Source organism: Rhipicephalus sanguineus, chromosome 5, assembly GCF_013339695.2.
Source record: "Rhipicephalus sanguineus isolate Rsan-2018 chromosome 5, BIME_Rsan_1.4, whole genome shotgun sequence".
NCBI classification, from domain to species: Eukaryota; Metazoa; Arthropoda; class Arachnida; order Ixodida; family Ixodidae; genus Rhipicephalus; species Rhipicephalus sanguineus.
In genome coordinates this window covers 45,256,879-45,280,406 of record NC_051180.1, presented here as the reverse complement: position 1 = coordinate 45,280,406, position 23,528 = coordinate 45,256,879, and the positions used below count along the sequence as shown (strand labels likewise).

The 23,528-nt window shown below is 43.5% G+C and overlaps 1 protein-coding gene across 4 annotated transcripts in view; it reads right to left on the bottom strand.

Annotated features, from left to right (window-relative positions):
- Nucleotides 1-23,528, bottom strand: part of LOC119393565 (hemicentin-2) — a 271,691-nt gene that overhangs the window by 148,595 nt on the left and 99,568 nt on the right. The window contains exon 2 of one of the 4 annotated variants that reach the window (XM_037660667.2): nt 17,413-17,466. The exons of the other annotated variants lie outside the window; for them this stretch is intronic. Coding sequence (XP_037516595.1) covers nt 17,413-17,458 — 46 coding nt within the window. The 5' untranslated portion in view covers nt 17,459-17,466. The remainder of the gene's footprint in view (nt 1-17,412; nt 17,467-23,528) is intronic. 4 annotated transcript variants of the gene reach the window in all.

Genomic DNA, 23,528 nt, shown 5'->3' with positions numbered 1-23,528 from the left:
GAAGAAATATAGAGGTTTGAGGCGAAACTTAACAAAATGTCTCAGGAAGAAGATCACACAGTCGTTTATGTGCAGCAGCAGTCATTCATCCGCGCTTCGTAATTTTTGTTTCTTCCTTCTTCTCTGATATTTTGTTGTCTTAGGAATACCAAAATTAACTGCGCTTTTTGTCCGTCCATTCGTCCATCCACCATTATATATGTATGTCGTTAGGGCGCGTAATAAAAAACGAAAGAACGATTCTAAAGGAAATTTGGTGTACTTATTCGTGGCGATCGCTGATCAAAGAGGCCGAGCAAGCACGGGCCCAGGTTGCTCAACAATAAACGCTGGCATCGCATCATAGCGGCTGAAGGGCAGCATGTTGTTACAGCTCCTGTATCTTTTACTGTGTGTTTGGCGTCAATAGTGGCGTGTTTCTCACCTAACTGACGCGCGGACAAGCCCAGCAGAAAGGAAAGTTGTAACGTCGGTGAGGAACATATGTTGTCGCTTGTTTAAAAGTCACAAATTGTGTTTGTGCTGTAATGTAGTGTTTTGGGTCTGTGGTTATGACATGAGCGCCTCTGTGTGTCACGTCCTTCTTCGTCTTCGTATTTCCATGCGCTATAAGCCTCATATGTTTGTGCTGCTCAGTGTGATTCTAAAAAAAAAAAAAAACATTTACCAACGTCTCTATTGGAATGTGCACTTTGCCTTGTCCTTGCATTGAGCGTAGGCGTTTTAAGCATCAAAGTTTAAGTTTGGTGCTTGTGAGCTCATACACTCCGCTAACCGGTTCCCTTTAATCACTGTTGGGGTTTAATGTCCCAAAATCACGATATGATTATAACCAATTCCCTTCAGCCGATTTCCCCGGGATGAATGATTCTCGTCATGTCAGCAATGCTCAGTTGCATAACGTTACAGCGATGCATATAAAATACAAGAACAATATACGTACATATGGCTGCATATACGAATGGTTGAAATGGTTTATTCGGGCAATATTTTGGTATACCCACCGAACCATGCTTTCTAGCACTGCTTTCGTTTTCGTTTTCCTTTTTTTTTTTTTTTGCTGTAGAGCGCCTGCTTCTATCGACAGCACTTTTTTGCTTCCTACATCCTCACTCCCACTTTTTGCTGCAGCCACGTGTTTTCTCTCTCCTTTCGTTCTTTTTCGCGGAAGAAAGAAATGGCAGGCTTTCTACGCAGCGTCCTTACGTGCCTACCGGTATGATGAAAAAAAGAAAAGAGTGGACGAAGAGAAAACTCAATCGAACTCTTGTCCGGCGAATTTCCGGTGGTGGTGTTTTCGTGGGTTAAACATACCTTCTTGCCTTCCGGTTCTAACGTACTCTCTTTTTCTATTCGTTTGTATCTCTTTGAATTGCTCTCTCTCTCTCTCTTTTACTTATATACCCACCGTTTTTACACTGTCTAGAGTCGTATGTTTTACGTTCGATCTGCAGCGCACACACGGCACTTGCGAGGGAGCAAAACACAGTCGCGCGATCGCAGGAACGTGGATTCCCATCCACGAAGGCATGAAAAAAAGAAAAAAAAAGTCATGGAGGGGACGAATGCAGAGGTTTCGGCTGGCAAGCGGGTTTAGGTACAGCGAATGGGAAATATGAAAACATAGAGCAGTCGAACCGATTTCGCAACTCATTTTTTTCCCCTCTCACTAGCAAGTAAAAAAAAACTGTTCAAACTTTCTTTTTGTGTTAAAGCTATCGATTTGGTGCCTGCATCGCGAGCCCCGAACACCTATCGGAAATGCGTTGTTCACGAACATCCACCGATTTGCCCGATCCATTTGAGGATGATTCGCAAGGATAAACTCCGCGAAAAAGAAATAAAGTGCTCGAAATTCTTTCATTCTATTTCACCTTTTACATCGTCTTTCGAGTAGCCATTTGTTTAGATGGTGTTGTAGGTGGCCGAAAGATGCGAATGTAACGGTTTTATTGCAACAGCTAAGGCAACCAGTGTACTTTGGATACTTCAACAATTCGTTTGTGCAATTGGCTACACTGGCTTCTCAGGATAGCACAGACTTCAAGATCATGAGTATTGTTATATGTTCAACGTAAACAGCGATACCAAAAATGAGGACCGCAGATAACGCTTTTTATTTCAACGGCCTTTAAGTACAAATATAGTGAACTCACGGTATGTCAGTGTTAAGAAACCATTGTTGCAAGGTCTATTAGAGGTTACCACGTGAGCTACAAACGTGGGCGTTCTAATTATTCTGGCTTATGGCTTTTCGGGTACCACTTTGTAAACACTCTTTACATTTATAAACAATGGACATACTCATATACTGAAATGTTTATTTGCTGAAGTGCTCGCTTGAAACATACGCGGGACGTTTATTGACTGGCGAAGTACACTCTCTATTGCGTGATGCATCGAATGCTACGAGATTTACAAGTTTTTTCAAAGTCAGCTCACAAAATGTTGGCACTTCACTCCTACGCTGCTCCAAACTAGCACGTTAGCTTCTGTGCCTAGCGTGACAAACGCGTTTCCAGTTTTTCGTCATGCACGCTTCGCGTAAATCACCGCGTACGTGACTTCACTTAAGCGAAGCAAATGCTGGTCGGTAACGCTGTGTTTCTATGTAATTGCGCAGTGCGTAGTGAATTGGAAAAAAATGAAGAAAATAAATTGCACGCAATCTCTTTGAGGCACCTAGTGAAGCGCGTCACGTCAGCGACGTTAGTGTGTGGGAGGGCCATTTTTGGTAAGCTCGCTGCTCGGAGAAGCATACAAGGTTCTCTGTGCATACGTCTACAGATATTGTCTGCATACATTATAGAGCCCACTGCACGCAACAATATTGCTTGAACAAGCTTGGAAAGACGTAGCGCTTGCACGTACGTACGCAACACGATTGAATGAGCAGCGCGGGCAATTATAAATCTATCAAATTACACGCACGATGAGGCTTGTGCAAACGCGTTTAAGTCGTCTGGACGGACGATTCATATCTTGCACTATTTCAGTTCTATGCTCGCTTGATCAGCCATATCATAAATGTTCGAGAACGCAGTGAATACCTTACGCCGCCGATATTCCTCCGTATATAATTCGAAAGTCACGAACCAAAATCGTGAACATTGCGACACTAATTCGCGAATAATGGGAGTGCATTTATGTAATATGCTACGAATGCCATGTGGTTCTAGAAATAGCTCCTGTCTCAGAAAAACTACAAGGGGCAGCGACACAATAGAGACAATTGCAGCAGCGAAGTCAGCGCTATATCGTAACATTATGCAATGCGCACTCCAAAGAGATAGAATGCGTTCTCGCCATGTTCAGCGCAAAAAAGGGGAACACGAAAACACAAGGAAGTGCACGACACAAGCGCTGTCTAACAACTGAAATTTTAGTGGAAGGAACGTGTCATATATGTGAAAGAAACTATCGTCGAGGATAATGATGAAATGATGTTTAGGAATAATGTTGGTATTCCAGTGGAAAGCTTCTTAGAGCTACTTTGGTTTTACCTATGCTCTACAGTTGTTTCATTTGGGCAGAGTCTGTTTGTACAGAAATCGGGCATCTGTATCGGGTCAAGAAAGCCCCAGTATTAAGTAATATATTTCTTGGAAAAGTGGACCGTGCCCTTGAACAAGATTTCGAGGGTGTTGCACGACATGTTTTTAGATATGTCGATGACTACTTGGTGTTTGTCGATCGCGTCAGTTTTATGGCGTCCATGATCCAGGTCCTAAGTATGTTTAAGCAAAGGGGCAAAGGTCTGTGCTTTACCTCTGAAATCCCAAGAGACAATGTCTTGCAATTCTTAGATCTTTCGTTACACTTCCAGAGGGATCATGTATGCTGGTCTTATTCCCCCCGTTCCGCAAAACCATTGTTAAGCTATCGCTCTGCTCATTCAAAAATTGTAAAGAATGGATTGGCCACGTCTTGTCTCAATTCGGCTTTAAAAAAGTCCTGTCCTCACACTGTACGTGAGAGTTTTTTACGGCAGGTTGACAGATTGGAAGCGGCTGGTTTCCCGCGCCTGGTCCTAGCTTCCACATCACAGCGATTGCTTCATCGCTTGAAAAAAGAAGGAAAAAGAAGAGGGCCTAGATCCAGTGGTTCTGCCCTCGGATAGGGGAAAAAAAATTCGTTCTTATCCCTTATCTGCACTCGGTATCCCACCGTTTGAAGAAGATTGGTGGTCATTATGACGTGAATGTTGTTTTTCACGCCGGCAAGAAGCTAGGGAGCGTTTGCGCGAGAGTTGAAAAAAGAGCGCAGAAGAGGCAGGCCGCTGACAGCACTGAAGGTTGCACTATGAAGCACTCTAAGCGTTTCACTGAATGCGCGAGCGGAGTGGTGTACGCCATCCCTTTGTCATGTGGTGGTGCGTACATTGGGCAGACGGCTCGTTGTCTCAACGTTCATCTAAGGGAGCACGCTAGCTCTCTGAAAGGCACACCATCTACGCATCTTTTCCTCCATTGCCGGCAGTGCGGATGCGCAGCCGAGCTAAACAAAACCACCGTGATGATGAGACACAGGGACCAGCGCGCGCGTGAAATTGCTGAAGCGTTTGAAATTATAAAAGCAAGAGACAGATGCGTGAGCCAGCCTTCAATCGCTCTCACGGAAGCTGAGATTACCTATCTACAGCATACGTGAGTACATGCCTGGTGGGGGATAAGATTTTCTGTTTGGTTTTTGTGGGTTTTTTTTTGTTTTCTGTTATTTTTTGTTTGTTTGTTTTTTGTTTTTGTTTTTTTGTGCTTATATATGACACGTTTCTTCCATTAAAATTTCAGTTGTTAGACAGCGCTTGTGTCGTGCACTTCCTTGTGTTTTCGTGTTCCCCTTTTTTGCGCTGAACATGGCGAGTACGTTCCAACTCGCCCAATTTGCCACCTTACTTCAGATAGAATGCGGTTTTAGATAGAACTTCGAACTCTGCACAACTGCAGGCAGCACAAGTGATAGGCAAACAAGGGAGGTAATTGCAGCAGACGAATAACTGCTCTGGCAACAAGAGTGTAAGCATGCTCTCTTTTGTCTTTGCCGAAAAATGTGCACCTTCCCAAATGCTAGACTTTTCTTTAGTGTCCTTCAGTCGCAATTTTAAATGCGAAGCATTTCTTAGCGAACCTCAGGCGCTTTGGCCGTTTCTATCTACGCATCTATCTATCTATCTATCTAGCCGCCTACGTCTGGGCGCTCTCGTGGTCGTCTCCATATTTTGTAATGTACCGAAATTGGCATAGCAAAGGGATCAGTGTATGACGAACACAATTCAATGGTCATGACATGAATAACGCAAAATACCTGTCGCGTACGTCATGAAACCCTTTCTCTCAGTCACGTGTGGCACATACCCGCATATAAGAGTTCATGTTATGCGGTTATGTGCCACAGGTGATACAGAGTCCCAACAAACACAGTAACGGTGAACATACACATTGACACGCAAGGAAAGTGATAATAATTGTTGGGGTTTTATGTCCCCAAACCGCGATATGATTATGAGAGACGCCATAGCCAAGGGCGCCGGAAATTTTGATCATCTGGTATTCTTTAACATGCACTGAGATCGCAAAGTACACGGGCATCTAGCATATTGCCTCCATCGAAATGGGACTGCCGCGGCCGGGATCGAACCCGCGACTTTCGGGTCAGCAGCCGAGCACCGTAACCGCTACACCACCGCGGCGGACGCAAGGAAAGTGAGTGAGCTGAAGACAGAACACCCCTGGAAGACGCCCAACTACCATCCACTCGTCCACGTGGTCCGCAACGTGGACTACGTGGATTACAAAAAAGCTGGGGTGAATGGTTCCCTACACTAAATCTGCCAAGAGAACCAGGGCTCGCAGCATTACCGGTGACTTCAACATTGACTAATCAAAACCCAACAGCGCCCGGCCGTTATACTGCTCGAAAGACGGCTTGGATATGGACAGGGCATCAAAAGACCTCGCTGCCACGTCCAGGTCAGGAGGCATCATAGATCATTTCATCGTAAGAGGCATCCAGAATTTCCACCAGCTGCACTATACCTCGCACTTCACTACACTTAGACCCCTCGTAGCCGCGATCACGAACGGATCCGATTACAAGTCCGGTCCAGCTGCTGGTGCTCACTGATCACGATGATGATGACCATGTTCAAGAACTGTCGAGAACCCCTCCTACACATACACAGAGGTTCGTGAAACATGCGTGCGTTCTTCGTCATAACGGACAAGTATGAGCATAACAACTGTAACGCAAGTGTAACAACTGCAACTGTGACTGTAACGTACGTGCAGTGCGCCTGCGCGTGCCACTCGGCTGCGTACCATATATCTAGGACAACTTTTCTAAATGAAGCTTAGTTGCGAGTATCGCCTGTCCTGTACATCTGTGTTCCTTCTTTGTCCTGTCCGGATTCGCGCTATCCAGTATTAAAGAATATAAGCACTACATATCAGCTTACCGCGTCTGGTGTTGGTAACACCCAGGTTGCTCTTGGCATCGTTACGCAACTGTAAATAACTGGTTACATAATACATATGCAACCTTTCAACATATGAGTGTGCGTATACCACTTTGACATTTCTCTAGCATCAATCTGTAACGTTTCGCTGAATGTGAAAAATTACGCCACAGTCACCATGCCGCGTATGCTTCGCATTACGTCGATTCCCACGGTACGTGGAATCTGCCGAATTTTTTATGCACGCGTTTTTCCTTGACTTCACTGCGCAACACGTAAATTACAAGCAAAGAGGTAATTTGGGAGACATCGCAGTTTATTCCTTGTATTTTCGTTGCGTCCGCGTAATGCACTGCGCAATAGAATCGGTATGACGCGTTAAATCACCTGAACCACTCATTTAACGATATCACAGTTTCTTGCATCTATCGATGGACACTTGGTAAATGCAGTTTATGGACATTTATCAATCGGGGCTATTGAATTATGGCCGTCGTTACGTGCGATATTTAGCACGATTTGTATTTCAGAACAAGATACTGTGGTACAATGAATGTTGTCACTCCTTGAACGCTATGTTACGTAATTTTGCTTCAAAGAAATGCAGCATAACTTAAATTAGGACAGCACACACAGGCAGACACAGACAAACGCCGACTTTCAATCGTGTCGTAACGACGTTCGTCTGTGCCTCCTGTCTTCGTCTAAGTCGCACTGCATTTCTTGAGGATGAACCAATTCGCCCAAGCCAATCTATTATTGGAACAAACATCATTTGTATTCCGCGGCGCAACTTTAGAGAACATACTATCAAACGGAGCTTGGTGCAGATTCACTTTTCTACATACCGGCCCATAAAACTTTCTGCCCGGTGTTTTCTACGATCGGTAGCTAATGGGGCGTATTGTTTATCTGCTGCTCACGGTTACAATCGTGGCTTTTGTCGGTGCATTTTACGCGCACGTTAGTGAATAGTTAAGGGACTCGAATGTATCAAAATTCCGTGTTTGCTGCGGCGTATGGGCAGAACATTCATAATTCACGATGGAACGCTTAGTTGAGGAGCACTTTCGTTTATATATCCAACGTTTTCAATAACAAGGGCAACCCAAAAAAGTTACGCTCTTTTTATGTGCGTGTAGCTCTACCATCTATAACTATATACTGTCAATATTCAGTTTTTCTGGGATCTCTAAAGCGAGAGTGGTTAAGCCTGTTCAATTTATACTGAGAGCATACGTCGGCTTGCTGTTGATGTGCGTCCGCTGGACTGCAGTACGTTATTGGTAACTGACTACCACGCTGCGTTACTTGCCCTTCTAACAGAAAACAACACGGAGGAGAGGGAATGAAAAAGAATTCTGCCGAATATCGCTTTCTTCGTACGCTATGTAGAGTATCATTTAAACGCGGGGGGCTGCGGTTTGTTTGACACTATGAGCTAGACCGAGAGACAGCCAAGCTGAGACATCTCTTGAAATGTTATCTCGCTATTCTTTTTAGCCATGAAGCAATATTTGGCGCTAAGTAACACGAGGGCGAGAAGGGAGGACACAACACGCGTTACCTTGCGCTAAATATCGCTCCACGTCCTACCAAGAAGGCCGAATTTCTCCCCTTGTTCTTTTTAGCCATCGGTGCTGAGTTATAGCGGGATGTAAACTTCGTTACTTTATTTTATTCCCCACTCGTTCGGTGAATGTTTACTCTCTTGCTCGTTACTAGGACGTTGGCGTTCTTTTATTACAGGGCCACTCGGGCAGAGACTTTGGACTTGCAATATTGCATAGAAGAAATGAGCAACGTGGTCTTTCTTTTATGATCCTTTCATCAGTCGGTATGGTTTACGTTGGCCTCCTATGTGCCCCATTGTGGCATAGAGAAGCGAATTACAGCCCAGGTTGGGTTCCTAGCTTCTTTTTTTCTCCCTAACGGTACATCATAATCACCAGCGAAGCTAGCTGTAAAGAGATGCACGAATGAGCGCTTTCAACTGAACATCGTTCGCAGAGACGTATATCTACGTCATCTTCAAAGAGGACACCTTTATTAACTAATGCCTTTAGCAACGAATACGGCTAGAAGTTGAGTCAATATTGATTGAATTTAAGGGCACTTTTTCGACGTTAATAAAAGGTTAAAAAAAATGCAAGCATCATACTTCCGTGTCTGGTATAATGAAGTTATCTTAACACTCTTGTCTCCCGGTTCTCCGGGAATTTTATGAAGGTAATGGACGGCGCACCTACCGATCTGGTTGTTTGAGCCCGAAATTAACTTTGCGGAGCCGGCTACCTGTCCATACTAGAGGATCAAAGCACGTGTGAAGAGCAAACAGACAGGGAACCTATCTTTTCGCAGAATACTGGCAGCGGTGCGACAGTGTTAAGGAAGCTGCCTAGCAACAAATTAAACCCACCGCTACACCATGGAAGCACATATAGCGCAGACACGGTTCCGGGGCTAGACCCGACATTATAAATAAATGAACGTGGCGGAAACAACTTGACGCAAGCATTAGTGTGAAGCTCGGTAGGAATTATTTACTAATTGAACAGGGATCATTCCACAACCCTGCTTGCTTACAGCGCTGGTGACGGTGGCTTGGCCAGCTTCATTCTTAATTTACGCCGAAACGTTGTCGCCGCCGTCTGAGGGAATGACCTGGTTGCACAACAAAAGAAACGGAAAATAGTGTTGCGTTTGTGGGCTTATTTTCTGTTGTTTTGTTTTTTTCGTTTTTCTCTTCCTTTGCAGGAGGGATGCACTGCGTTAGACTTCGTTCCGGACACGATAGAACGAGGGATGCATAGACTCCGTTCCAGGACACAATAGAACGTCTCCACTGAGCATTCGCATCATTCTGTCGTGTCGTGGTAGTCAATGTTACCGGGGTTTATGGAGAATTAAGAGAAAAGGCAAGTGCTCTGTTACTCAAAAAACAAGAAAAGGAACATACTTTTCAAAGTTGAATTTTTCTCCTGAGACGGTGATCTAAATTAGAAACAATGTAAAATGACAAGGTCCAAAACTTAGTTTAACCTGGATGAAGGTTTTAAAAGGATGTCTCGATTTTATCTTCCATAGATATAGACCTATTACGACCTCGATGCTTTTTGTCAGTCATAAGTTTTATAAGTCTCGTTTTTAGTAGCTGAAAACTGGGCAAGCGCGTCAGAAATTGCAGAAATCCTGCGACATTAAAATATAAAGGGAATGCAAAATTTCAGTTGCCCATCGCATTTAGGCGTTATTTGACGCCATGACGTCATATGGTGACGTCCTCACGTGAAGGTTTTTTGCTTCGCTTGTGTTGACGATGAAGACGCGGGACGCCGACGCCTCCGACGCTCAATTTTCGCGTTTGATGAAGCATCTAAGGCTTTCCCCTTAATAAGGCATCAGCTGCTCCTTAGCTCTTGAAGGTATGAAGCATACAACATACGTGATTTACAATTACATACCTAACAGCTTTCTAACGGTACCACAAGGAGCAACTAGGCGATTACAAAAAAAAAAATTCTTCAAGCAACGCTTTCACAGTACCATAAGATAAATGATGCTTCAAAACGGTCAGTTGTTGGGCTAGTTCGTTCGACATCTTACATAAGGGAGCGCGGATTTGGTGTCGTGTAGTCTTTCTTCCTAACCAAATCCGCGCTCCCCTATGCAAGATAAATGAAGCTTTGCACACACAATTTTGTTTAGCATACGAGAACGATAAACACAGCATCACAGCAAATATTTGTTTAACAGACTCGTCTATTATCGAATTACGTAATGCCGCCGAATGTTCAGCTCGTGTGGAGATAGGCGAGGCGGGCACGATCTTTCACGCATTGCGTCGGAATGCTAGCGTCATCAACGATGCCGAGAACAAACAGCACCACTGAAACGGCTGTCGAGATTTACTGCTGTATAAACGACCCCTCTCGTCGAGATGGAATAATCTTTCCAGTCCGTTTTCGTATATGCGCCGCGCTTCCCATTTTTCCCGAATGCGACGCATTATTGCAAGCTATCGTCCCCCTCAATAGCTCACACTGCTAAAAGACGACAATCGTCGCTGCACAAAATTCGCGTGACGATTGAGAGTTGAACGTGCACCTTTACACGGAGGAAAAATCAATGAGCCATAACTCGAAGTGGTATGCGAGGCTCTTACCTAGAAATTATAAAAAAGAACTATTGTATGGGTACTAGGGCTTCTGAGCTCATCCGGCACAATTGAACGCCTCACTGAACGCAGAGTTGTTTTCTCTCTCCAAACTTTACGCAGAAAAACGACTATTACTTTAATGATCCCACCGATCACTGAAAGCACTGTAAAAAAAAACACGTCAAATACCAATGCAAAAAAAAGGCGGAAAAATATAAGTTGCCCTTTCGTTGCATATGATAATAGAGGGAAACGGCGAAAACGCCAATGATAGTTTATTGCTTCGGAAAGCCTCATTGAGGACGGGAAAATAATATTAAAACCAATACTATAGAACAAACATTTTTTTAGAGCATGAGCAGTTATTGGCTTCTTGAAGTATCGCCGCGTATTCCTCCAAACGGCGCATTAGCAATTCAGAATGTTTACGATGGGAAGCGCATATCTCAAGTAGTCTGGGCTGGCAATAAAAAAAGCTTTTTTTATTTTGTTTGTTTACCAGTTCTCATGGAATATCGTGCTTATGAGTATTGGGATCGACACACTAACTTATATTTCAGCCCAAATTTTTCTCGTCGTGGGAAGCACTTTTGAATGTAAAATCACATATGTTTATATTTTCAGTGTTTATAAATCAATGTTTATATTTTCACCCGTCTGCTCCCATATCGGAGATCTATGTTTATCTGAGGTTTTCCAATGCATCTTTGCAGTTGCATAGTAACACAACCATATATAGCGGATTAAAGAGCAAACACGATTTGTTGCTGTCTAGAGTCACATCGAAAGGCCCGAGTACCACGTTGAGATTGAACTTTGAAGTTGACGCCAGTTCTTGACATATCTGTTATGTTGCCACTGTGAAATGAGTTTGTGCATCATTTCTTTTTTTTTTTTTTGCTCTTAGCGACAGAAAGAAAATGTGGGACCTATGTCGCCATTAAACACACATACAAGGTATTGCTGTTTTCGACAGAAAGATGCGCAGTAGTGTATTGACGCAAACACTTGAATTATAAAGTAAGGACATCTCAGAACATTGCCCTGTGTCAGCATATGAATTTGAATGGAAATGTGGGGGCTTCGATAAAAGATAAGTTATGATCATATCACATTATACTTATGGGACAGACCAGAGCTAGTTCTAATAAAGCAGCCATATTCCATTTTCTTCGTTTCATATTACCGTAAGAATCACCCGCCCAAACAGTTTTTATTTTATTTATCTACTTATGCAGTCTCGGATACTACTGGTTTATGGTAGCAGCTTCATTATTCAGCTAGTATCACGCTAAATTGCTGATTTCTTCGACATTTTAAATATCTTTCGTCCTCTCAATTACTGCTTCCGTTCCCCATTTTTTAACCCCGATAGATTAAGATGTCAGCAGATTAAAAAAATTAACCGAACTCACTGAAAAATTGGCTCGCAAGTTTCGCGTTTTTTTCTTTGGGTCTCTCAGCATGAGGAACTCGTCAAAATTTTACTCGGCCTAGATACCCTTATAAAAATGACTATTGAGTAACTGTTGACAAATGATTGATGAATGATTGAATCAATGACTTTTCAACTAAATGTCAAATGTCGTTGAATCTTCTCAATGACTAGACAACGAAATTGTCATTGATTCTTTCCAATGTTGAAAAATATATTGATGTTTTGTTGATTTTATGTTGCACGGTGGTTGAGTTTAGGACCGGCCGCGGACGTATGAAGGTGGGCGTGAAACTTATTACAGATAAGATCACGAGCACTCTTGCCATCTTAATAAGAAACCTAGACACACATGCGCATATAGTAGGTTTATTTGCCTTTTTTTTTGGTCGCCGGCATACATGACATTTAATTTCCGGCAAGCAACAAATACTCTTGCACACAATCAACAGTACAGCACTACTTGCATCACGGACGCTCTCTATGTGTCAGCTAATGTCAAGCAAAAATTTTTTAGGCATATGCAGAACTTGCTGCTGCAAGTAATGTAATAAATTACAAAAAATACAATTAGATTTTTAAATACGACTCCACATTTTACGCAACCTTGTACAGTAATGCAGAGATGTAGCAATGGTAACTGATATTCAGAAGCACATGAGGCTTGCGAAGCCCCGAACTCAAGACCAAACCCAGGCCATCCAGAGTACGTGCCCTCGATCGGGCCCTCAAGTTCGGCCTGGGGGTCCCGACGTGGGATTATATTACTAGCTACCTTCGGCAACGTGATTTCTCAAGCCTGTCCGTTTTAATTAGCTCTAACCGAATGACCCGCTACATAACTCTTCATGCGGCAACAAAGCATTGCTGACTTCTTGCTTTAGTACCCGAAGCAACGCAGGTAACTGTACCCTCCTAGGACACGGTATACAGTGCGCAGAAACTGTACTGCAGCTGAATACACAAAGAAAGCTTAATTAATGAATTATTGCGGTTTTATGCGCCAAAACCCCAATATGATTGTAAGTCACTCCGTTGTGGAGAGCTCATATCCGGAAATATGACACACCTGAGGCTTTTTAACGTGCACCTAAATTGAAGTAAATGGACCTTTAGCACTTTCACCTCCATTAAAAATGCGACCGCCGCGGCCGGGATTGAATCCGCGATCTTCGGGTCAGCAGCCGAGCACCGTAACCACTGTACCAGCGCGGCGGCCCCAAAGGCAGATTTGTTTGAGGATTGAACGGTCATGGAGGCAAGCCAGTAACAAAAAATGATAAACCGTTAAACTTGAACGCGATAGCGATATCCACACGCACGCACGCGCACACACACACGAAATACGTATTGTAAAGGTAAAAGTTTGCGCCCTCTTCAACAGCACATTTATTACAACAATATTTTGTGTGTCCAATGTATACGGGTGAGTATCGCCTTGCCGATCGCTAGCCTGCCTTCGCTTCTCGTTAGAGACCCAAACCGTGCCGCAAGGAAAGCCAAAGTACGGTGCCCCATGGCTGATATCTTTATTTGCATCTACCTCAAATTTTCGCTCACGGCCAACGCTGCTTTTTCGCTCGCAACCAAAGAAGCCGCCGCCGACACCGGAATTTCTGCAAAACGAGCTCTTTAACGCTATCGCGGGCATGACGTAAAGGTATCTACCTATGGATGGTGGGGGCCTCGGCACGTAATACAGCGCCTGCCGGTACGCGGTGTCGACTAAACCATTCTCTCAAAGCTCACCGCATACATCTACCAGAGAAACGTGATGTACCAGCGACTATCATTCCTTTTCATTTTACTTTATTACTATCCCTGCTGTCGCAAACGCACGCCTTTGCTCCATGCAAAACACGTTGAAACTTGAACGCTTGAAATCGAGCTTGCGTGCCATGTCTTATTGCGACTAAGAAAATAACGCAAAAAGAATAATAAATTTGTTGTGTTGCATTGCGTCAACAAACATGCAGAGTGCGAAGGTCGTTAACCAGCAAGCTTTACGTAACTTTTTTAATAATAGCAATTACCGCCTAACTTCGTGACGGGCTTCGTAGCGCTGGTGCTCTATCCGGTGTATCCATCCGCGTCGTTGTGTGACGTCAGTCGAGTACGCGGAATTCGAACGTGCCGGTCGCGCTCGCCGCGCTAGTCTCCTCTCGCTACGGTTCGTGCTCTGTGAGTGCCGTGATTCACGGAAATTATGAACGCAGCTGTGAAGAAGCTACTTCGCGGCATGTTCAGCACTCGTGTACCTGCATGCAAGGACTACGTTCCTCTGGAGTGCCTGTTAGTGGCCGTTATACGCGTACTGGAGTTAAGCCTAGTCCCGGAACGTTTCCTGCGGAGAAATGGACGTCTCAGTTTGGGTGCGAGACTGTCGCATTTTCATTTCTGCTTAGATGGAGGGACGGAAGCGATCACCTTGATGTGCGCTTACCATTGCTTGGATTTGCGGATTCTTTAAACTACAGGCCTCTGTCCTTGTTGAAGGTAAGTTAATTTTCTTTACCTGTGCACAATTATATTCGAAAGCGATGGAAAATGCGTGTTTTGTTGCATCACGGGCTACATGCGCGACATGTTTCAGAAGTACGTGACTGCGTAATTTTTGCGGCATGCAGGATTACACTGTCCTAATATAAATGTAGGTTACGATTTACATTCACTTTCGAACGTACTGACTTTTATTGGCCGCGCTTAACGGCACTTGTTTCAAGGTATACATTATACGTTTACGTTCGAGCGCCTGTACTAGGATTATGACTCTGCAAAGCTACTTTGCGCTATTTGCGCTATTTGGGAATAGTTTCGAATGGTGAGTGAGTGTTCAAAATCTTTTTTTAGGGACATAAGTGGGGCGTCTTTCTAGTGCCAAGATGTTACTTTGCCTTGACTGTTTCAACGCGCGCCTTCAAAGTGGTGGTTCCCCGCGCGTCGCTTCAGCCTGGTTAATTGTAGCATCTTCGCCCCTTTGTAGCCGTACGATGTTATCGAGTTTTCGCCTGTTCACACCGTCCTCTGCTAGGTACGAACTTATATAACAATTTCCTTTTCTACTGTGTTTTTTTTTTTTTTTTGCAGGTGGGAGTCACCCTTTTTATTTTGAAACAAGTGCTACACCAAACAAATTATGGCTTTCATCTCTGATGGGGGGGTTACTTGCAGTTTTTGCATAAATAAAGATAGATTGTCCGCATATTTGCGTTTTCTTCTTTTCCTTGGGCTCTTCAAAGAAAACGAAAGGTCACAGAACTTATAAAAGAGTTGATTTCTCCCAGTGTCTGTGTGTGTGTCATTCATTTGAGTTATGTGCCCGTGTCCTGGTATTTTATTTCTCGCGCAGATTACCTTGTTTCCAGGTTTACGCGGGGTTGGAAGAATTGAAGCATTATAACAGGCGATAAAAAGCTTTTGCTATTGCAGTTATTGAAAGCGCGATCTGCCTCCGTGCAGTTGTGCCTTACCTACTGTAATTCAGCTATAGTGAAAGTAAACTGACCTGATTTAAGTTATTCTTTGCTTTTTGTGTACATGTAGCTTGCTGTTTCCCGTCCAGAGTGAGTTGGCATAGTCTGCCACAATAACACTAACTATGCTGGCCTCTTATTGCTTTTTATGCAAGCATACACCAGCAGTGCCTATCTACAGATAGCCGTGTGCTCATATAAAACCCATAAAGGGCACTTAGCAGCCGTTATTGTAGAGTTACGAAAAGTGTTTTATGAAGCCCAAGGAACTGCAATTTATATTGTAAACACGTGCCTCAGCAGGCATTCTTCAAGAGATTCTATGCAAGACCTTTTGGACCATGCCTACTGTGGCTTCAGTAGGCATTTTTCTTTCAGGGGGAGGATATATATCACACTTGCATGTCTACAAGAATTCAACAACTATTACGACATACTGTACATTTGCTTTCAATAACTAGATCATAAAATTTCAATGCCGCTTGAATTGCAGCTCATAAACTATTCAATAACAGGTTCACTACTATTCAATCACTTTTGTGTCAATAACTTTTTTATAAAATATCACCGGCCAATTTTCAATGGGTGTAAATGGTGAGCTTAATGACTTTTCAATAACTTTTCAAATATCATTCAAATACTTTTCAATACAATGCGTCAACATTGACCACTAGCTTTTCAATTATTTTTCAATAGGATGTTTTGTAAGGGTAACCATAGAGTCAACTAAGTCGTGCTCATTTGCGCACAGGATTACTGGTCTGTCTGGGTTTTAGTGAGTCGACTCGGAAGCAAGCTACCGCCATGCCAACATCTATGGTCACAAGAGCCAATGCCATTCTCCGGTTGTTGTTATAAAAACACCGGCCCAACCTAGATAAAGACCCCTCTAACACAGTCTCGGCGCCCGACTGTCTGACGAGTTATTCGAACAGATTGTTTACACATCATTATCGCATGCAGAGCATGGCGCCCTGAATAAACATCTAGATAAATAAGAGCAGGAGTGGACGACGTTGCGTACGTCCGTAAACAAATGCACCGCCCAGGGTTGTCATCCGCGTGTCCGTTTACACAGATCCGAAAGAGCGGTGCTTTAAAGCTGTTGTTGTGATGTTGCGAGGTAATAATGTGAGAGGCTAAAGAGGAGAAAGGAAAAGCGGATATGTTATAATAATACGAAAACACAAAGCTACTCTAAAAAAATGAATCGTTCTTTAGATTGTGCAACAACTCTTTGTAGTCGGGACAAGAGGCACCGTGCCGCTGATAGAAAAAAAAAAAAACAAGGAATGCACCCACAAGTGCATTACACCTGAATGCCACGAAGGCATTGTGTCTCTGTAAAAGAGGTTTGTAAATGCTTCCACGAAACATTAAGAAACATACATTTGAGGAAACCTACTTGTAGTGCGTAATAAATTTGTACAGTAAAATGTACGTGCTTACGAGGCGGCCGTTTTTAGGAGTACAATAGCTTCGCAATCTGCATTCACGAAGTGTTAACACAAATTGAGTCGCGCCGCTTTCGATGACTGCACTTTGATTCTCGGAATGAGGTTTCCGTCGTATAAAAACACATGGTGACAACCGTACAGAAAAGGCGAGCTTAGTAGTTCTCGCTTGAGTTTGTTCTGCCTTGTTTTGTTGCAAGAGCTGTGACATCCAAGAGATAAAGTTACAAAAAAAAAAGTAAAAGAGAGAGCGTAGCTTGTCTGTCTTGTTATTTATTCGCGATCGATTCGTGGGTGCAGAGCAAATCTGCATTCGAATGCAAATCTGCGCCGTGCTGCGCGCGCGTGGGGTTTTTCGAAAATCCGAAGTAGGGCCGGCTCGAAGCACGGCATCAGGAAAGAAAAAAAACAAAAGTAATAAAAGTGTACTATCATACCTGTGACTTCGGTCAATTCCACGTTGTCAATTTTTATCGTTATCATCGGAAATCCTAGAGAGACAAACATGGGAAGAAGAAAAGACAGGAGAAAAATGTTTTGAGTGCCTCTGACAGAAGCTGTGCAATATAAAACGCGGGAACGGACGCCTCATGGGTAAAGTGCAAGCAGTTCAGGACGGTTTTCACAAAATTTCGAAACACTAAATGAACGGAGTTTGGAAAACTGCAAGCACACCGAGTACATCTTGTACCCTTCAAGTTGTTAAGATGTTTTCTTTTCTCTTGCTGCCTTAGTGAAGTAAGCTGGAAGAATAGAAGAAAAAAAACTCAATGGCAATGCAATTCTCTGTCTTCTTCCTTCAACAAACCTGTGAACCGACTCGGAAGCACTTCCAAAATGAGACGCGTACGAACGCCAGAAAAAGAAAGAAAAAAGAAAACTAAGCACCCTCGTTTCTTCTTTCTCTTCCTGCATAATGGCGGTGGCGTGAACACCCGAGCCTTTCAATATGTCACATAGCTTTAGGTAGGTAGCTTTCAGACGTGAGCTAGAATTTTGTGCCTACTATCTTTTGATTTTAAAACGCTACTAACCTTGGCAGCCCCTAAAAGCAGTCACTGAGCGGCGCCTCCACTGTAAGTTTGCTCGATCAGAAAGTGCTGACTCTGCAAATGGCGTGGGTGCACTTTCTTTTCCGACTGTTCGCAAGTTTAAGAGCAGTAATACGTTACGCAATGTTCACAATGTCTCTCGTGTTGTTTTTCGTTGGGAGCAAGTACAAGAGTGGAGTGAATTACGCAACAGGGGTAAAAAAAATATTCGATAGAAAACATAGATGCCACGAGGCAGGGTTGGTGTCGCTACGCTGTGTTGTTTAGGCAATAGTTTCACAAGGAAGATTAACTTCCTTATTTTTACTTGCTTGTCAGGAGTGCTGGGCGTTGTTAACAAATCAAGAGAGGAAAAAAGACATGTTTAATTTAAACTGAACACCGCGCCAATGTCACCTGCCTCTGACTAAATATTGCGAAATAAATAAACCGGAATTCTGTTGAGAAGTTCGCACTTGTTTGTGAAAGCAGAAGTTTATTCTTATTAGCGTTCTCATACATTGCCTTCACTTAGGTTAGTCGGAAAACGAAGCATAAGAAAAAGATTGCGATTAGCCTTCTTAGCGCAATGTCGATAACAAAGTTCAGAATCCGTAAATAAGAGGATAGGTCGGATCTTTGTTGGGTGTGTAATGCCTTTCTAAACATGTTTTTGAATATAAGGTGTACCGTAGAAGACTATGGGAAGGTTATTCTTGATATTGCCTTTATTAAAGTTGTGAAAAAATTCATTCGAATATATATCGCCTAGATTGCACAGCGTGCTCTCATCTGAAAAGAGTGTCCGAGGGAAGTAGTTCAACACTGAGGTGTCGCATGCTTTCTGATCCAACTGCGCATTATGAGGTGTCTTAGTGTTTGTGATCATTGTCGCGCAGTATACGTATGGTTGAGGGTAACAGAAAGCAATACATGTTTAAGCTTTGACTCGCGGCGCCTCTTACGTTATAGTACGTCCATGGAAAGAGCGAAGGGTAAAGAGATAGATGCTTGCCTTAACGCGCTGAAAAATATTGCCTCAGAGGAGGCCTTTACATCTGAGTCAATAGTCTCAACCTTTAAAGGGCTCACATTGGAAGACCGAAAGACTGTCGTCTTTGCGGCGGAACTGCGTGGCGTAATAGTCTCGCGCTACAGCGGCTTTAATGATGCGTGTTTCTCAATACTAATTTTTGTCTCTGACCATGAAAGTTTGATCTAAAACTAAACTGCTCGAAATAAGCTGACGCTGATGGTCATCTCAGAGGAATCAGCGCTCTTCTCTTAAATCCTTAGTGGTTAGTTGCAATGAGACGAGAAGTTGGCGCCGCTAAGCACTGCGTATGCAGTAAGGGACACCATGCAGTCTTTGCGTTCCCAAAAGTTATGACAACTGCAATAGTCGACATTACTGAAAATGCGCTTGCGCATCGATGGTGTGCTAGAAAATCTTTACATAGTCAATATTTCCTGGGTTTTGCATGTATGAACATCTCGAAAGGCTTAAGAGACACGCCATGAAACAAATGATAAATGTTTTTTACATATATTTTTTATAGTGCCCAGTGACAGGTCGGCCATCGAGGTTAGCTGGACTGTTGGCGTCAAAAACGATGACTGTGTGTAGGGAAGGCGTTAACTGCTTTACCCCCCCCCCCCAAAAAAAAAAAAAAAAACCCGTTTGTGGAAAACTACTGCGTTGAAGGCAGAAAATTAGTTATCACCCGTTCCACGAATCAAGCTGTTCTGGAAACTGCACAAACATTCAAAGAAAAAGAAGATTCTTGCGGCAAATAACTTACAAGATGAGATTTGATAAATACAAATGCCTGCTTAATTTTCTGTCTTGAGCAATATTCAGCGAAATTATTTCGCTGTTTGACAGCGTTACGCAGGCAAAGACAGAGTGTTAAAGAGGCGTCCGTTAATGAAGAAAAAATTGCGTAATTGCGACAAGGCATTTCACATGTCAATGCTTACTTAATAAACACATCACCAGTGTGTAGGAACCCAACAGAAAGTTGGGTGCTCCGTAGGTTCTCGCTTTCTTGCTCCCCGCAGGCTCTACCCTTTTCAACGTTGAGAAATGAGGAGTGAATTTTTAGAAATTTTGTAATAGGATGCAGGGGTCCCGGGAGCAAAAGAACTGAAACCCACGGAGAGAAAGAGCACGAAAGCACACTTTACGCTCATGCTTTTGCAATGCACACGTACTGTTTGACTGAAGGCAATGATAATTGTTTTCAGCAGTCGGTTCATGCTAGAAAAAAGTTTTTAAGCTAAAGGTATTCGATGGCAGCGTCTTATAGTGTCCATCACAATGACCAGAACTGTGCCGGTCTGCTCCCCGACGGCTTCGCAGAATATGAATGTCGCGTCATTCGACGATGGCCATGTATCGAAGGTAACTAAGTTATTGGTGACACAAGGCAAAACTTTACGTCCAGCATCACTAATGAAACACGCCACACACAAGAGTAAAATGAGTATTTGTCGCCATAATACTGTATGTAACTTCACCAGGCAGCAAAAGGTAAATGTTGAAAGATTATTTCGAAAGTTGCCGTGAAAAAAAAGTGTCAAGAGAAGTAGGTTCATATGCTATCCGAAAATTCAGCGAAGATCATCATAAACTGCAGAGCAAGATATGATTATTTTAGACTTTTTCATACAGACAGTTTTTCCGCCAGTGATCCTGTCTGTAAAATCTTCAAGGTAACCGAAGCGCTTTCAACTTTCGCTGAGAAGGTGATACGTTTTCACAGCACAAAAATGCAATATTTCTCCGTTAAAAACGAGGGATCTTGTTTTAGTACATTTTAGGTGTGTTTATTGGTAATAAATACGCAGCGCAGCTAAGTCTTGACGAACGCTCTGACCAAGAAAAGATTAAAAACTAAAAGCATTCCTCGATGATATATTACACGACGTGCTCGCGTGCATTATGCTAAAAGTAAGCAAGATATATGTTCAGAAGAGAAGCGGTCTCACAGCTGTCAATGTGGTAGTTTGTCATTCATTTTTAGATTTTTTATATGAAAACAAAGTCTAGGTTTTACCAGAGTGACACAAACATATATTTTGATTAGACAATTTCCCCTAATACCACCTGCACGAATGATTGTGGATGTTGCGTTGTGGTCTCTTGTACATTCGTCACAATGCAAGCTTGCCAAATTCCTCCTTAAGGCTACGGCCAGTGTATACGGGCAGTCTGACAAGAGTGGTGTCGAAATGGGTGATGAGTACCTAACCATCTTTCAGAGCATTAACGGAACGAAAAGAAGAAGATAAAAAAAAAGATACTTGAGTGGCTGCACTCGGGACAGCAAAATAAAAAGAAGATCTGGCTGCACTCAGGATTGGCAATGTTTGCTTCCCCGCATCGTCGACTCGACACTCGTAAACGTCACCAGCTTCTTTCCTCTCATATTTAAGGCTTTTTTTCCTTCTTCCCGCCTTCTTCAGCGGTTCGATGTTTACAAGAAACGACATGCATCAACAGTCCTATCTTAGTCGTCTTGCGTGTTGTCTCCCTTGGCTGTCTCACCGTTTTTCCCTTTTATATTTCGTCGTGCGAGACGAGATTACCAATAGGACGTCGCAGTGTGTGCGTTCACGGGCGCGACTATGAGGCGCAGCCCCTTCCCGCAGCATATAGCGATGATCAGCTTCCCACTCGCGTACGTGTCACTGTTGTCACGATCATTCTCTGTTTTTGCACAGACCACGTCCGCGGACGAAGCGCTAGCACATCAGGAGAAGCAGCGCGAAAGACACAACAGGAAGCAAAAAAGAAAGGCAAAAAAAAAAACACAACAGGGACGAACGTACATTCGGCTCCAAGTCATTCACTCCGTACCACAGTGGCGTCCCAGTTTTTCTCTGCGCTTCGTTCCTTCAACTCGGTGCTTTTCGCTTTTGCTTGCCGGTGTTTGCCTAGAATCGGCTGCCGCATTAACGTTCGTTTGTCAGGGCATCGCTCTCGCGTTCCTGCCTCTTCGTTGTTCCGCGGTGTCGGGTGCTCGTTTTATTTCTTGGCGCCATGTCTCTTCGTTCTTTGCTTGCCACGACGTTCGATATTCGCGCCTGGAAGACGAGGCGAAACGTCGACGCCTTTTCGCGCTATGTCGCCTTCGCTTCCTTCAAGACCTCGCGCGACGCCGACCGCCCGGTGTCGCAGCTCATTCGCGCGCTATTCGCAGAGATGGCAACACACCGAACGGCCTCGCGATCGAACCGCGCGCAGCCAGCTCAAATCGAGGGCGTTTACACGGTCCATTTACCGTGGCGTTCATCAAGGGGGTGCAGTAAACAAGCAATAAAAAAATGCTGGTCTTTTCCCCGAACAGCTAACGCCATTTACAATATTTTAAAGGCGATGACGAACAGTAGCGAGCGAAAATCTGTTGACTACAGATTCCGGGATACATTTTGTTTCTTCGCGCCTAGCAGGATGAGATTAAATGATACGACCAACGTGCTCGTGTTTGACTAGTGGAATGCGTTGTAGCAATTCCACGTTTTACCTCTAAGCTACAGTTGCAACGTGAGATTGCTGGTATGGCATCTTTGAATAATATTGTAGCGCAGATCGGGACCCAAGCAAGGCCAATACACGCAAGGCTCGACATGTGTCTGTAGCGTCGTGTGTGTGCGGTGCTGTGCCTATAGCAAGTTTTCCCGTCCATATATGCCACTACATTAATCTCAGGTTTCACTTTTCATGCTCATATTGTCGCCTCTGATCTACTGCTCTTCAATGCACAAGTAAATGGTAAACATTCATAGTTACACTAATGCTGTTAGACGTGTCAACTTTTTCAACTTGTAACCTTAGAAGTGGCGGCAAGGCTACTGAAATTTCTTCGACTATTGAGCAACATCGTTTAACTAACACTGATGACGCATTTGGCCTGCCTCTGAAGATGAAGAAAAGTGGTGATTTTGCACTGTTTTTCGATAGCGACGTATCTATAGTGCTGTTTAAAAGACTGCTTGTTTAGAGTTAATATAGTGTAAATGGGGGACGAAGCAGCGAGACTATATTTTGAACGCAATAGTGCGCATGAAGCCTGCTTCGTTCGTTGCGCAGGCCGGCAGAATAGACGGTGTGCTCAAAATTGACAGCAATTGTGCAGCATATGGTGGTTTCTGCTGTTCAGGTGCCCCTGTGCATAATGAAATGGCAAAATTAAGAGCATGACAAAAATGTCACTACTGCGGCTGCTTAACTGTCATCATTACAGCTCATTTATTAATACGTGTGAATGTTGACAACGTTTTTGGAATAACTATATAGAAAAAGAGGATTTTCCGGTGCCCCACATAAGCCCGAACCTCTGCTTCGATACATTTTGTAATTAATAAAAGAAAAATCCAAATTTCTTCTAATGTAGTGAAGTAGATAACAAGCAATGCATGAATGTTACTTTATTTATTCACTCAATAGGCGGATAATTCATAGCGCACAGCTCCGCACGAACGTCGAGCGTGTCAAAGATGCATCCAGAGTTTTTTTT